Raw genomic sequence first — 16,549 nt, forward strand, 5'->3', positions numbered from 1 at the left:
GTCTGATTTCATTTAAAAAAATATTTTTTAAAGTGAAGCTTTTATACGGACTACTACTACTCTATCCGTGCGTAATTAATATGACACTTATGCCATATTTTAGCGTTACGTGAGAGCGTCAGATTTAGGTCTGTTACACCGATATACACCTCACTGTCATCGCTTTCACTCATGTCAGTGGACGTGACTGGCGTAGCTTTCTATCTCTTTCTCTACTGTACATCCACGCTACTCACTTGAAATTTGAATATCCGTGGCGATTAGCTGTTTGTTTTCATTACTTTTAATGCATAGAGTCTAATCTATACTATTTTAAGAAGCTGGTTTTTTCATTATCTAAATGGCGAGAGCATCTTTATTAACAGTTTACTTTTTTAAGTAGAGTCTATCTCACGTAAAAAGTCCCGCGGTATTCAATGGAACTAATTACGTATTATTTTATAATATGTATCAGTTTATTAAAACAGGAAAATAAATTTGAAGATCCTCACATAATAATGAAAAAATGGTGATATGAAAATTTGTAGAGACCAAAGTGTACACAACCACGAGGCTAGAAATAATTATCCGCATATCCGCGCTTTCGTGAAACGGACTGTACCTACCACTCACCAGACAACAACACATACAGATGCGAAATTTAATTTACCACTTGGCCACAAAGCTGCGTACAATAAAAAAGAGTTTTAATTAGTCTAGAGGAATAATTAGTCTCAATTAAAAACTATATTTAAAATATCAACTGATCAACATAATCTTTTCCTTTTATATTTGACCTCAGCTTGGAGTGCCGTTAGGCTTGTCCAATATGGCCCAAATTCAAACGTATATCCTCTTCGGCAGTCACATTCTATCTTAGGAAGTACCTGCCTTTCTGGTGACACCATGCAAATGTTGTGCCACGTAGCATTTGTGTTTTTTTTTAAATTAAAACAAGGGATGAGACGAGCAGGACGTCCAGCTGATGGTAATTGATACGCCCTGCCCATTAAAATGCAGTGCCACTCAGGATTCTTATTCTTGAAAAACCCCAAAAATTCTGAGCGGCACTACAACTGCGCTCGTCACCTTGAGACATAAGATGTTGTCTCATTTGCCCAGTAATTTCACTAGCTACGGCGCCCTTCAGACCGAAACACAGTAATGCTTACACATTACTGCTTCACGGTAGAAATAGGCGCCATTGTGGTACCCATAATCTAGCCGGCATCCTGTGCAAATGAGCCTCCCACTGGTGCAGTCCAGTTCCATCTCTTTCAAAGTCAAATAAACTTTATTCAATTAACTAACTCTAAGCGCTTTTGAATCATCACTTATTATCATAATTTATATTAAATTACTGAATCTACGATATCTTCGGAAAAAGTAGAGCTTGAGAGAAGAACATACAAGGAACTCAACGGCCACTTTTTTCAATCAAAAGAGTATTTTACAAATTACAATGTCTGTAGGTAATATAATGTAACAATGAAATATTATGTGCTGTAATCTTGGAATTTTATTATTATATAATGACATGGAGGTAATGTAATTTGCATGCCCTTTTTGGCTAATGTGTTAATTCGTATAGGATTTTTTTGTTAACTTGTATACACACATTTTGCAAATAAATAATTATTATGGTCGTGATTACTGTCATAATTAGTATCGCATTCAACAAATACAATGATTTATTAACAATAACAGGTCGACCTGACACCACTAGCACCACCCGTTCACGAATTGATGACATTATTAATAATCTGTAAGAAACCAAGCCTCCTTTATTATTACTTATTATTTATATTATTATAATATAGAGTAATAATAATATTACTCTTGTATACATAATAATATGTTACTCCTTAAATATGCTCTTCATAATAATTATATGTTTCAAAGAGAGACATTGAGTCGTTGGGGAAAATAAAATAGACGTCATAAAATCCATTTTATATAACAGATACAGTAATCAATATGCAAAAAGAAAAGGAACCTGTGTACATTACAAGCAAATACTTCGGTACTTACGTATATGGTTAATTCCTGGGAACTATTATCATATTATAAAACGATGTTGAGAAATATTTGTCAGTCTCAAATAACGTCATCGAGTAGTTATGTTTTTTCTTACGTTATTGCGACGGGGTTTTTTCGTGTGAGATTACCGGCTTGCTTATAAACAAGTTTAGAAGACGATTGACGAACTATCGACGTATTAATTTGCACACAAAGTTTCGCAGACACTTATCTAAGAATCTTATCTTATAGAAGTAAAAAAGGCTTAAATATAGCATTTGTTTCTAATTTCAACATCAGCCGGAAGAGGCCCGGACTGGCCACTGGTGGACAAAGGCCTCCCCCAAAGATCTTGATGACGATCGGTCCTGCGCTGCCCTCATCCATTGAATTCCAGCGATCTTGAGCAAATCGTCGGTCCATCTTGTGGGGGCCTAACCACCAACCACCAACACTGTGTCTTCTGGCACGTGATCGCTATTCGAGGATTTTACTGCCCCCACGACCATCTGTCCGTCGAACTATGTGCCTTGGCCACTGCCACTTCATTTTCGCAATAATTTGGGCTATGTCGGTTTTCCTACGGATCTCCACATTTCTGATTCGATCTCGCAAGAAAACAGCAGTTTCACAACATAAGCTAATCTCACAGGTAAGCTATAAAAGAATATTGATGACTGAGTGTTATTTCAAAACCGGATGACGTCATAGTTTTAATAGATTGTTTGTTTTGAGTTTGCATGCAGTTGCTTTCGAAATTACGTGTATTTGCACTCAAATGAGGTTTATGGGGTACACGTGTGGTAATCATGAACGAATTTAGATATTAATAACTCAATCGACAGTAACATATTTTTATTATATTGGAGGTAGGTACTAAGAGAGAATTATATTTGTGAAGTTCTGTAGGCGCGTTAGGGTAAAATTTATATTATAATTTGGAAGTAGGCTGGATGGATTTGTGGCGATTGCATCCAAATTAAGTTGACAACCAAGTATTGTTTGTAGTGCCAACTGATCACATAAGAGAGAGGGAGATAGATATAGACGCCAGACAGTGGGAAGACAGAGACGAGCTTTAACTTGCATTATACAATGTATAAGTTACTAGGTGACCCAACAAACGTTGTATTGCCGATATTAAAATCGCGATACAAAAGCAACTGTTGATCGTAGATGGGTGAAAATTTGAAGTTGTATGTAAAATGCTGACTCATAAAAAAAAAATTGGCGTGGACCACCCTTAACATTTAGGGGGATGAAAAATAGATGTTGTCCGATTCTCAGACCTACCCAATATACACTTAAAATTTCATGAGAATCGGTCAAGCCGTTTCGAAGAAGTTTAACTACAAACATCGCGACATGAGAATTTTATATATTAGATAAAATATAACTAATATTCACGACTGCAAACGCAAGAAACAAAAGTAAAGATCGAGTCGGTGGTTTAATTTACAAGCTCCCCGACAATACATGGACACGACAGTTAAAGTAATCAATCAATCACCTTACATTTGGCGCGTGCAAAAACCAAAACTTTTATTATTATTTATTTTGTTGGAATGATTTATACAACACATATGAGTTTTTTCCTCGCAAGTGTGTTGAAAAAGTGCGTATGAAACTCGTGAGCAACTTCCTCACTAAACACTCGACTGATTTACGCCCTCGCCTACGGCTTGGGCTGCAACCCATAGGCTCGAGTAAAATGAGCAACTTAGCTCACTTGTACCATAACATACTACATAAAATATTAAGCTATTGAAATAATAAAAATAATAATAAGACTGACCCACTTTTACACAAATTATCTTGCCCCAAACTAAGCACAGCCTGTACTATGGGTACAAGACAACGATATATTTAATACAATATACATAGTTAAACATTCAAACATCCATGACTCGGAAACAAACCTCTATATTCATCATATAACTGATTGCACCTACCGGGATTCGAACCCGGGACCTCTAGCTTAGTAGTCAGGGTCATTAACCATTCGGCTATATGGGTCGTCAACATTGAAACTTCTTTATGTTATTCTGACGTAGCGAATCTCAGATATTTGATATCTACTTATGTTTGCAATTTAAACAAGTCTTATTATCTGTGTAGGCCTTGTATTTAGGATCATTCAATAGACTAATTACCTAGTTTAATCATAACGTTAATTATTATTAACTTAATTGATTGATGGCATACATTGGGTACCACAAAGGCGCCTAATTCTGCTGTGAAGCAGCAATGTGTAAGCATTATTGTGTTTCGGTATGAATGGCGCCGTAACTAGTAAAAATTTAACTGCGAAACTACTGGGTAAATGAGACTTAACATCTTATGTCTCAAGGTGACGAGTGCAAATAGTAGTAATAGTGCCGCTCAGAATTTTTGGGTTTTTCAATAGTCAATAAATAAAATCTTAACAAAAGTAAGTAAAATCAGTTGGTTGATTAGATTTCTAGCTTCCTATGCTTTATATTTTTATGACGGAGGAGGATTAAGTGATCACCGCCGCCCACATTCTCTTGCAACACCAGAGGAATCACAGAAGCGTGATTTTGTAAAGTGATACCTATTTATCAGTGATGATAAAGTCTTAAAAACTATTTATATATAAATAAAGTGTTATAAACTATATATATTTCTAGCAATCTTATGAAACCACGATGTAAGTAAGTGAAACTTATTCTCACAAAATAATATATTATTAATATCAGCATAGAAAAAAAACTTTATACATTTTTGCTCATTAAGCTTAACACATACTTTAAATAATAATACAATGTAATAAAAATAATCATTGTCAGGTGTATGGTTCGAACTTAGTCTCACTCTCGGGAACCAGAGCTTAAATTTCGCTCCTTAGGCCGCACAGCCAAACTGACTTATAAGCAGTAGTTGAACTTTACCCCTACTACAATGGGCCGGAGTACTGTGGCCGATTGTACTGTGTCGATTAGAATGGCGAAAGCATTTGATCTTATAAAAGTTACATTTTAAAAAAAAACGATTGGTATAATAAATATTTTAATAAGATCACGAGCCTATCGGCCGGAGGTAGTTCTGTCCGATGATATCTGCGGGTAGTTTGCAATCCTTCCACGGTAGCGAGCGTATTGTGAACGGTCCGGAGCCAGAGAGAATCACTGCAACAATAGTATTGTGTTTAAAAAAATATATTATATACAAAGAAACACAGAAATATTTTAATTCCTACATATAATAGAAAACTGTTCGAGTTACTTATCATCCCCCGGACCACGGAAAGATAGGGGGTTGCCACCCTCGATTTTTCCCCTTGTTGCATGATTTTTGTACGGCGTTGCGGAATAATGGATTAGAAGCTGTATTGAAACAGTATGATTCTGATGCCGTACAGAATGATATGACCAAATTTACCCGGGAATTGTCAGAAAATCAAAAAAAATTACCGACTTTGTGGTGCACCATTTTTTTACGGCACTGCGCGCTTTCTTATTATTTTACATGGATCTATCGATGGTAAAAATGCCGTAGAAAAATATATGACCAAAATGTACTCTACCTGCACTTTTGAATTCTCAACAGCACTGAGTTGGACAGCTTAAAAGTGACGGCATAGTGCTGAATCTTATTATTTTAAGCTCATATATCATCCTATACACGTCACCTGGTGGTCCATATGACCCATCCATTTTTGGACATGGGTCTGTAGTCTATTATAAGTAATAGAAATATACATTACTAGCTGTTGTCACGAATGTCTTATACTATATTGTCTCGACCTCTAAATAGAGAATATTAACTAATATTCATGCAAAATTTGAATTAAATTTATTCTGTAGTTTTTGAGTTTTACTCGAACAAACAGTTAAAAATTATATAAAGTAGGATTCCTACATTTTCAGATTCGGTATCGTCTATAGGACGCTCAGAAGGTATTCTTTGGTGTAACAAAACAAAAGTCCTTCAAAATGATTCTTCCTCGTGCTATTTTACGATTGTAGATTGAACAATATTGTAATAAACAAGGTATTAAATATAAACAATTAAAATATTATTAGGTATACCTCATAATTTACTTAAATACCGTTTATTTAAATTATTTTTATCTTTGATCATTTATACGTCTAGATAGACTATGACAGCTGTGAAAATGACGAAAAAATTTGAATTTAGAACTAACCTCTATTCTGAGCACTTCACGCACACTACTACACTAACACATAGTGTCATACAAATCGCGAGTGTAAGATGTAGCTTCTCACGCACACTAAAGTATTAATCCTGGCCTGCTTTTATCGATTGTCTAACAACAAGAGACTATCTAGATGTATAAATTATCTAAGATTTTTATTTAGTAATTACTAATTAGAAAGTATGTTCGTTGTTTGTTATGTTTTTAAAATGATAACCCTCACTTTTAGGATTAATACACAAATTAAATTTGAAAAACAAAATTTTATGAACGATGCGGGGCTCGAACCCACGACCTACGGCGTTCCGTGCCGGTGCTCTAACCAACTGAGCTAACCGTTCGAGTGACGTATTGTCTTAAAATCTTGTATGTATCTTGTATGAGTTGAACAAAGCATAAAATCGTTTAAGATTGAAAAAAATTGTTTAGATTTACAAGAGCGACATCTCAAGTCGATTTCCTAATATGCAAATATTGGGGTTGAGCAGGTTATCAACTGTAAAGTAGATCCTGTAGATGAAGCCACGACCTGATAGTTGAACAAAGCATACAAGATTTAATGACAATATCACTCGAACGGTTAGCGAGTCCTGCTCAGTTGGTTAGATGTCGTGGGTTCGAGTCCTGCATCGTTCATAAAATTTTGTTTTTCAAATTTTATTTGTATGTTCGTTGTATCGTTGATTCTCATATTAAAATTTATTTAATTTTCATCCATTGGTTGTGGTTCAGCAGACATATTATGAATTACAAGAGGCTTATGGTAACTGTAGTATCATACAAAATGTCTACTTGACCAGCTAACGTCAGGTTGTGCGTCAGCATTAAATAATAAATGGATTTATTATAAAAAAAAGAGTTTGAGTTTTGATAAAAATATTGAGATTTAAAAGATATTCAATTAATGAAATGTAAAGCATGACGCGTGCCGGGGCCCAATTTTTCTAATATAATTATATAATAATAATAATAAAGCAATTATTAATGATTTTCCATTTGATTTTCTACATTTGAGTGTTAGTATGTTAGTACGGTTAGTCGACAAACATGATTATTTTATTATTAACTTTTATGTTAGTAAGTTAAAATGCATGCACTATGTTAGTTTTCTTCATAATTTTCAAATGGATCCCAGTTGCGTAAAAGCCTCCTCCATTCCTTTCCATTCCTTTCTATTTTTTCCTTTTTCGAGCCAGTTTGTTCCGCCAATCTCTCTAATCTCATCGGTCCACCTTTTATGTGGTCTGCCCCATTTTTCTAGTAACACCAGATTAATCACAAGAGCGTTGCCAGCCTTATGAAAAGGTGTACTCGCTTTTTTTAAGGTAGCGTCCTGGAAACACTGCTAAAGGAAGCTTATTCCATAGTTTAGTTTAAAAACTATAACTTTGATAACTTTTTTTTTATGATAACAAGGGACGAGACGAGCCGGACGTTCAGCTGATTATAATTGAAACACCCTGCCTATTACAATGCAGTGCCGCTCAGGATTCTTGAAAAACCCAAAAATTCTGAGCGGCAGTACAATTGCGCTCGTCACCTTGAGACATAAGATGTTAAGTCTCATTTGCCCAGTAATTTCACTAGCTACGGCGCCCTTCAGACCGAAACACAGTAATGTTTTCACACTACTGCTTCACGGCAGATATAGGCGCCGTTGTGGTCCCCATAATCTTGCCGGCATCCTGGTATATTATATGTATGAATATCTGTATTAGTGAAAGAATACAAAGTCATAAAATACTGACCCGATTATTCCCTTTATTTTTTTTCCGTTTTTTTTTTATTTTATATTCTTAATCAGTGTATATTAAAAAGCCAGCAAAGTCCCGAAAAACTGTATTAATAGTTTGTCTTCAGGATCGCATCTTTTTAATATGTACAAATTATAGTTATTTAAATAAACATGGATATTATAATATGAGTGTGAGTTATTAATATACAAAACATCAATCAATGTTTAATCATCTGTGTTTGTGTAAGAATAAAGAATAATTAAATACTGACCCGACAATCCTGGTACGAGGGTGATGTTGTACTTCCCGTTGAACATGATGAGCGGCCACGTGTCATCCAGTGACGTCACCGACAGCGAGCTCCCCTCCACGCCTATATCCAGGGTAAGATCGGCGCCCAGGTACTTTATACCTGGAACGATTTATGTGTGAAAATGTTATTTGAAAGATTTCCATTACCATATTCTTTTGCAACAGTGACCTAGACCGGGTGAATTTCACAGAGTTTACGCTCAACGGTTATTTTAAAGACTATGGAGATGGAATGACTTAGGCTCATATTTCACCACGGTGGTGCAACCAGTCGCCGCTACCAACATAATGGAAACAGCTCTAAAGAGAGTTTGCTCACCTGGTGCAACATGGCGGTGCAACCTATATGGCGGCACAACCTATATGGCGGCGCGACCAGCTCAGACGCGTGCACAATATAATGTAACTGGTCGCGCCACCACTATAACTATATAGAGCTGTATGGTGTCTCACTTACTCGGCCGCCAGTGAATCTCCCAAGTCATTGCATGCAACACTGTTACATTTTGTTTTTTAATTTCGTTTATTAATTGCATACGGCGGTTAGTTTCGAGGAAAGGTTTAGTATCGAAATTCAAAGTAGACCATCAATTTAGGATAATTCTTCATCAGATAATTCCGAAAGAGATTTAAAAATGAAACGCTAAGGCTAAATAAAGATGAACTCATCACTGTTCCTTCTTTTCAACAGATGTGCTATTTCTTCGAGGTGTATTTTGATACTAATATGATTGTGGTGTGGCGACTATGTTATCTGTATGACGCCTAATTTGGTAGCTTATAGACACCACGGTTTCGCGGCTGGTTGCGCCACCATGGTGTCGCGATGTAATATAGCCCTTAGATATAATGTTTTTGGAGATATAATAAAATTTGGAAACGAACTGACCTTTTATTTTAAAGCTTGTTGCTTCTGGGGGCAGCTGTGGCTTGGTGATCATCATCTTGTCTAAATGGACACTAACACCACCGTAACCGAACACCAACGCTTGCAGGAAACCGCCCATCCCCGTGAGGAAGTTGACAGCACCCACGTGAGGACGACGGTACTCACTCCAAATCTGTAAATACGACAAGTAACTTCGTTATAGAAAGTGGGAGGGTCCATCTGAAGAACATTGCAACACTGTTCAGATTTGCTCGTTCTGCCAAGCGATAGATCCCAGGTATGCTAAGGTTCTCATGCAAAGGATCTAAATTTTTTAAGTTAGTCTCGTGCCAGATTTTGGCGAGACAACACGTCCTGAGGATGCCTCGTGTAGAGGCGAAACACGTGTCGAATTGTTTTAAAAACAAATATTGGCGGAATCAACACTAAAGAAAATTTAAATCATTTGTATAATTATGGATTTCCGCAAAGTAACGCCTAATTCAATAAATTTTCTAAAAGGTTCTCTCAAATTGTTCGATAAGTTTCTACACAAATCCTTACTTTCGGCTTATATTTCTTTGCACAATGACGAAAGAACTTCATAAAATTTAGCATTCATTAAGTCACTATTTACATTTTCGTACCTTAAAAGGTTCCCGCACATAAGCTTCATAACTGTTGTTAAATAGTAGTGCAGCTTTATGATTGTCTTCCAGTCGAAGATGTCCGATGGCATGCATACTCCACGTCATAGCTGGTCCACTGGCGCGCGTTACTCTTTCGTAGTATGATAGGTCGTTTGCCCTCGTTGACCTTGAAATATTGAGGAGATTAATTTAGAGTCAAAGTTGAGATTGTTTGGTCTACTATCAGCATAAGCTTAGCGAACCTTACAGCTTTTTCACCTCGTTTTAATGGAAGAAGACAGATGACTGTACTGGTCACGTGATCACCGCTGCTTACGTTCTTAACACCAGAGGGTTCCCGGCCTTTTAGGTAGATAGGTAGGTACACGCGCTTTATGTGATGGTAAAATAACAATTCGTAATTCGAAGGAAAATAACTATTTTATATTACAGGCATATATAAGCAGGCCGGAACGCAATGAGTTGAGATCAATTACCAAAAAGTCAGAATATAGTGACCAGTGATTTGAATTTAATTGTTGAGTGTTAAGTGTGCGTAAATTAGTGTGTGCGTTATTAGGCGATTTTCTTTGGTTTTCCTTTCTTTTTTCATTTAAATCTTATATAAAACTATTTTGTATCACACATGCATACATTGAATAGGCAGGAAACACGTGAGGGATTCCACCTTCGCACGACACGCCACAAGTTAGGATATCATCCTCACCATCTAGATGTGTGGCGGTCCTCCACAGTGCGGTTTACAAGGAGCTTTCTGCCACGTACTACAAAGCTGTGGAATGAACTTCCTTGTGTGGTCTTTCCGGGACGATACGACATGGGTACCTTCAAAAAAAGCGCGTACACCTTCTTTAAAGGCCGGCAACACTCCTGTGATTCCTCTGGTGTTGCAAGAGAGTGTGGGCGGCGGTGATCACTTAACAACAGGTGACCCGTACGCTCGTTTGTCCTCCTATTCCATAAAAAAAAGGGAGGAGCGATGCAGAAATGATAACATTATTTAAAAAAGGGGTGGATTTAAAAAAAATTCAAAGGAAAGTAACAATTAGTATTAAAGCAATTTCCAAGGTATATTTTGTGTATAAATACGTAAGTATCCATCCTTACTTATCCGAGGCTGTAGCATACGGACCGAAACCAATGTTACCCATACCACAGGCCCAAATTATGAAGTAGGCGAATAGTAAGTAAAGTAAGAAAATAAGGAACAATCCCACCTAACAATTTCCAACTTCCTTGTCCGGTGTTTCCGGGACGTTACGACATGGGCACCTTCAAAAACGTGCGTACACCTTCCTTAAGGGCCGGCAACGCTCCTGATATTCCTCTCATGTTGCAACTTTCTCACTTAACACTACGTAACCCGTACGATGGCTTGTGCTCCTTTTCCATAAAAAAAATAACAGAAAGGAGAAACAATAAAGGGTGCAGGCGAACAAAGAATGCGGCTCCGGCGTCATTAAAAAGGTTCGCCCGCAACCTGATCAGACTACACCGAAAGACAAAATACGCAAATAAGTAGATGCTGTCACCGGTCACTGTCCCTTGAACAAGCATCTGTCTATCATAGGTGTAACAGACAGCCCCTTGTGCAGAGGATACATGGAGACAGAAGAAATGCCAGAACACAATGCTTATGGATTGCAAGAGTGTGGACGAACAACGGGCACATATACTTCGATCTACAGCATTGGCCCCGGATGCCTGTAGCAGTTTTAAGACTGTAAGATTTCTCGACGATCTGTGCTGCCTGGAATAAGAGGACGAACGCACACGCACAATGGCCCAATCCAGAGGATCAATAAATAGCACAGCAAAACTAAATAACTTAGTAACGAAGTACCCTTGCAAGATCAGGAAGCCGGCTAGATTATGGGTACCACAACGGCGCCTATTTCTTACGACGAAATTACTGGGCAAATAAGACATAACATCTTATATCTCAAGGTGACGAGCGCAATTGTAGTGACGCTCAGATTTTTGGATTTTTCAAGAATCCTGAACGGCACTGTATTGTATATGGGTAAGGCGTATCAATTACCATCAGCTGAACGTCCTGCTCGTCTCGTACCTTATTTTCATAAAAAAAAAATCGTGCCTATTATTTCACTTAAAAAATGACGTTCTATACACATCATTAGCAGTCTCATAGCAAAACGGCAAAAGTGTGCTTACAGACAATCAAAGCACACTTTCCTCCTTCCATATCAACTGTCACTGTCCGAATCGAACCTAAACTGAATATATGTTTAACATTGCTCCTTATTGACCAAGAACATTTTAAACAAATGGAGTAAATGCGGCAATGTAAAGACATAGCTGCACCCGAAGCTTATTATGGCGTTTTTTATTTGTGGCATGTTTCATATTTCAGCTTTGTTTTAATATGACGTGCCTTGTATACATGTATAGAATCTCATTGGACCTATATCAATCCTAGGTAGCTCTTTGATTGTGATAGGTGATCTTTTCTAATGATAGAACAATAATTCATTCTAATGATATTCTCCAGCTAAATGACACTTACGCATTCATAGGATACTGCAGGGGATATCCCATCAAAACCACGTCAGCTTGCTTGATGGTGTCACCACGTTTGTATCCTGAGAACTGTGGATGGTAGTCCAACACAGGGTCGTAAGGTAGTGCCAGACTCCAGGCTATGTCTGCCCAGCGGTCAGGTTGCTTTGCTATGAAATAATCCTTGCAGAGACATGATACGTATCTGAAAATAAATTGAAATTATTAGAGAAGATAATGAGAGCTTGAGCAGTGTAGAATACGCTGTATTCAAGAATGTCTAAATGATCTGATGTCTACTCCTCACCATCCGGATAGTGTTTCTACACAGTGCGGTTTTCAAGAAACTCTTTCTACCTAGAATCTTATTTGCGCGGTGTTTCAGCGTGGAAATGACATAGGAAAGTTCAAAATAATGTATTTTTTTTTATTAGGCACTTCAACAGAATACATATTTATATATTTACAAATATAAACTTAACATTATTTACAATTCTAATATACACACCTTTAAAAGAAATAGACTAATAATTATTTAAAGTAGGTGTTTTTAAACTAAGTACAAATAAAAGTTAATGCGGAGATTTATTTAAGTTACTAGGTTAGTTTATAGAATAACTTAAAAGTATGTTAGTATTTTATTCTTAAGTGAACCATGAGTCATTGAAGACACCTACATTCGGGTGTTTTCTAACAAGCATGCTATATTGTTCACCAGCTCTGATAATTGGCGATGATGTTACAGAATTTCTGCTCAAGCGATCATATGCGGTGATAATCATTTAACACTTGACCAGTTAAATACTTTTCAATCATTTCAAATCTGTAAAACTTTCTTTCGCGAGTGGAACAACCAGTTACAATAATTATTGTGATTAAAACAAAACATTTCAATTACAATACTATAAAATCCAACGAGATACTTCTAGAAGTTATTGATTATCGAACATAAGCCTCGTTTACGAAACTCTAGCCATATTTAGCAATATTTGTATATTATGTGTAGCTGAAATATTGCTATATATATTTTAACAGGCGTTAATTTTGTTTGTGTTTTCCTATTGAACAGTCATGATACCCTTGATACATCATGTTCACAAAACTATATTAAGCTCTTGAGATATACTCCGGGCTTAGCCAATTCCAAAACCCCTTTTTTATGACAATAAGGGACGAGACGAGCAGGACGTTCAACTGATGGTAATTGATACGCTCTACCCATTACAATGCAGTGCCAAGAGCTCAGGATTCTTAAAAAACCCAAAAGTTCTAAGCGGCAATACAATTGCACTCGTCACCTTGAGACAAAAGATGTTAAGTCTCATTTGCCCAGTAATTTCACTAGCTACGGCGCCCTTCGGACTGAAACACAGTAATGTTTACACATTACTGATTCATGGCAGAAATAGGCGCCGTTGTGGTACCTATAATCAGGCCGGCATCCGGTGTAATGGAGCCTCCCTCTGGTAAACGGTAACCCTAATCCAAGCTTTTAAAAAAGGCTGCGCATGAGGCTCTAGGGCACAGAAGACACCAGTACGTCTACTGTGACTAGGACTAAGTAGAGAAAACATACGGATTCTAACCAGTACACTAACGGGGCTAACTAATATTAAACAAACACCTCTCAATCTTAGGCGTCATAGGTTGCAGAGCGTGTAGATTCTGTAATAGTGCAGATGAAACCCCGTTACACATCCTCTCTGAATATGTGTCCTTTAATGCGTTAACCGTAAACGTAGCATCTCTCTACGAAATCAATTCTTCAACCACTTAAGATACGTCAGCTCACCGTAAAAGATATAATAAGATTCATGAAAAGAATCAATCTTAGCAGTGAGCTATACTTATATAATTAATACTTCTAGATAGAGTCTTTGCTTTTAGACAACCGATAAAAATATTCCAGAAATATTAAATTAGTGTGCGTGACAAGCTACGTCTTACACTCGCGATTTATATGACACTTTGTGTTAGTGTGCGTGCATTGCTCTAAATAGAGGTTAGTTCTGAACTCTTTTTTTCTCGACGTTTTCACAACTGTCATAGTTTATCTAGACGTACATAAATGATCTAAGGAGCTATAAATAACAGTGGCTATCATCATATATCACATTAGTCGCAGTGAAACAGGGCTGCACCTAACTGTACTAAAGCCGCTTTATAAACCATAACATTAGATAATTTATATGTCTAGATAGAGCCGTCTAGAGAGTTTCTTGCGCCGCTTCTTCTCTCTCACAGCGCCATTTGTTTCCGAAGCGGTAGTAGTGTCTAGTATATTAGAAATGTCATCAAAAATAATTCTAAAGGATTCAATTTTGAGAAAACAAATGCCGTTTATTCCTCTCGGTGTTAGCGAACGCAAGAACAGGCCAGGTTTATTACTTTAGTGTGACAAGCTACGCCTTACACTCGCTATACGTTATTCTGCGTGTGTGCCTGCGTTGCTGAAAATATAGGTTAGCAGTTCATCGCTATTTTTTTCGACGTTTTCACGGCTGTCACTGTTTATCTAGACGTATAAATTATCTTAGACCATAACAGTCTTATATGAGCGAATAGCAATAATATTGGATATTATATTTGAGTTCATGTAGTATAAGAATGAAATTTAATTAAAAGTACTAAATGATAAACTGTATAAATATAAATTACTCTATATTGGATGCATCAACCTTCAAACCTTTTTTAGCCTTTCAGATTCGTTCTTGATATGGAGTTTTTTTTTTTTTTCACTGCTGCTATGTCACAAATTATTAAGATCGAAGTAAAACTTCTTTAGCGGCGTTGAGCACTTTTCTTGGGATGGGTATAAAATGTTAAATTCTCGTCAGGACACGTGACCTGATCGATAATTCGTAAGAAAGTCGTTGAAATTATGGATGAAAATTGATTTTTCTGCGAGATTTTAATGTAAAATAATTGTTGATTTATTTATGTAGGTAATATAAATTTTCATTTATGTATAGGTACGATAACGCAATAAATGAAAATTGTATTTAACCACATAAATTCTAGTTCTTTTATACTGATAAATAAATCAAATTGTGCGAAATTATTCCCTAACCATTCCAAAATATTCAAAAATGCACTACGTTAATGCTGAAGTTTTCACTTCTGCCGGCACTCCCGGAGTGCAACCCGTTATTTTTTAATTAGTTATTTCACAGCAGCTTCTAGCGCCTGAAAAGCCATGTTATGGCCCCGTATCTTTTCCGCGTTTAATGTTTCATCTTGTATTTCCTACTGTTCGCTTGTAAGGAAAATATTATCAACAATTTCTTAAACCCACAAAGTCAAAATCAAGTGAACTTTATTCAATTAGGCTTAAGCTAAGCTCTTTTGAATCGTCACTACAAATATTTCTTTTAAATTACTGAGTTTACCATAAGTACGTGAAAAGTTCAGCTCGTGAGAAGAACATATAAGAAACTCCACGGCCACTCTTTTCAATCCATAGAGTATTTTATAATGGCTGTAATATACATAACAAATTAGTTTGTAAGGTGCTGCATACAATATATGAGTCCTCTATGATATAAATTATTTCATAAAAAGTTATATATAATTAAATTATCGTAAATTGGATGCATCAACCTTTAGAGCTTGAATTCATTGTTTGTGTATGATGCTTCGTGAACATGATGGTCGTGATTACTGTCACAATTAGTAATTGCGTCCAATAAATGCAATGATTTATTAACTATACCAGGTCGATCAGGCACCACAAGCTGTACCCGTTCACGAGACGCATGGACCAGCCAACCTTTCCCTCGCACATATTTGAGGGAAGTAGGCGACCCGGCACAAGGCACATGACGATCCATGTTAAAGCACACTATCGCCTCTTTTACTTATAGGTCTCAGCCTGGTTTAAACTGCTAGGCAATTTGTATTATCGCGAATCCGTATCACCGAGGTCCGAATCAAAGAGTCTCTATTAAGTACAAATGCTACTTACTGTGCTAAATATAGTGAATAGCCAGCGACGATATTGGTGAACACGGAGTTTGTGATGTTGCTGTGATCTTCATCTGGCCCCATCACATCTGAATACAATCATATTTAAAGATTAGAAATAAATTAGAAATTGATAATCACCAAGCCACCCTTTAATGCGCCGAGATAGGCCCGGTTTCCACAAAAACGGAGAGGAGAGGAGATGAGATTAGCCTCAATGAGACATCTCCTCTCCTCTTGATCCATTTCCACCGAAGCTAAGCGGAGATGAGATGTGTAAATAATGAAATACGATTGGTTATCAAAACTCCACAGTGCGGTT

At 36.8% G+C, this 16,549-nt stretch overlaps 1 protein-coding gene across 2 annotated transcripts in view; it reads right to left on the minus strand.

Annotated features, from left to right (window-relative positions):
- Window positions 1–5,015: 5,015 nt before the first annotated feature.
- The window catches only part of LOC126969212 (protein-glucosylgalactosylhydroxylysine glucosidase), a 33,661-nt gene continuing 22,127 nt past the window's right edge, over window positions 5,016–16,549 (minus strand). For both annotated transcript variants that reach the window (XM_050814540.1, XM_050814541.1), the window contains 6 exons: window positions 16,229–16,316; window positions 12,272–12,469; window positions 9,742–9,910; window positions 9,116–9,287; window positions 8,186–8,326; window positions 5,016–5,147 (listed from right to left, as the gene is read on the minus strand). In XM_050814540.1, coding sequence (XP_050670497.1) covers window positions 5,038–5,147; window positions 8,186–8,326; window positions 9,116–9,287; window positions 9,742–9,910; window positions 12,272–12,469; window positions 16,229–16,316 — 878 coding nt within the window. In that variant the 3' untranslated portion in view covers window positions 5,016–5,037. The remainder of the gene's footprint in view (window positions 5,148–8,185; window positions 8,327–9,115; window positions 9,288–9,741; window positions 9,911–12,271; window positions 12,470–16,228; window positions 16,317–16,549) is intronic.

The sequence above is a fragment of the Leptidea sinapis genome, chromosome 17, assembly GCF_905404315.1.
Source record: "Leptidea sinapis chromosome 17, ilLepSina1.1, whole genome shotgun sequence".
In the NCBI taxonomy this organism is placed as follows: Eukaryota; Metazoa; Arthropoda; class Insecta; order Lepidoptera; family Pieridae; genus Leptidea; species Leptidea sinapis.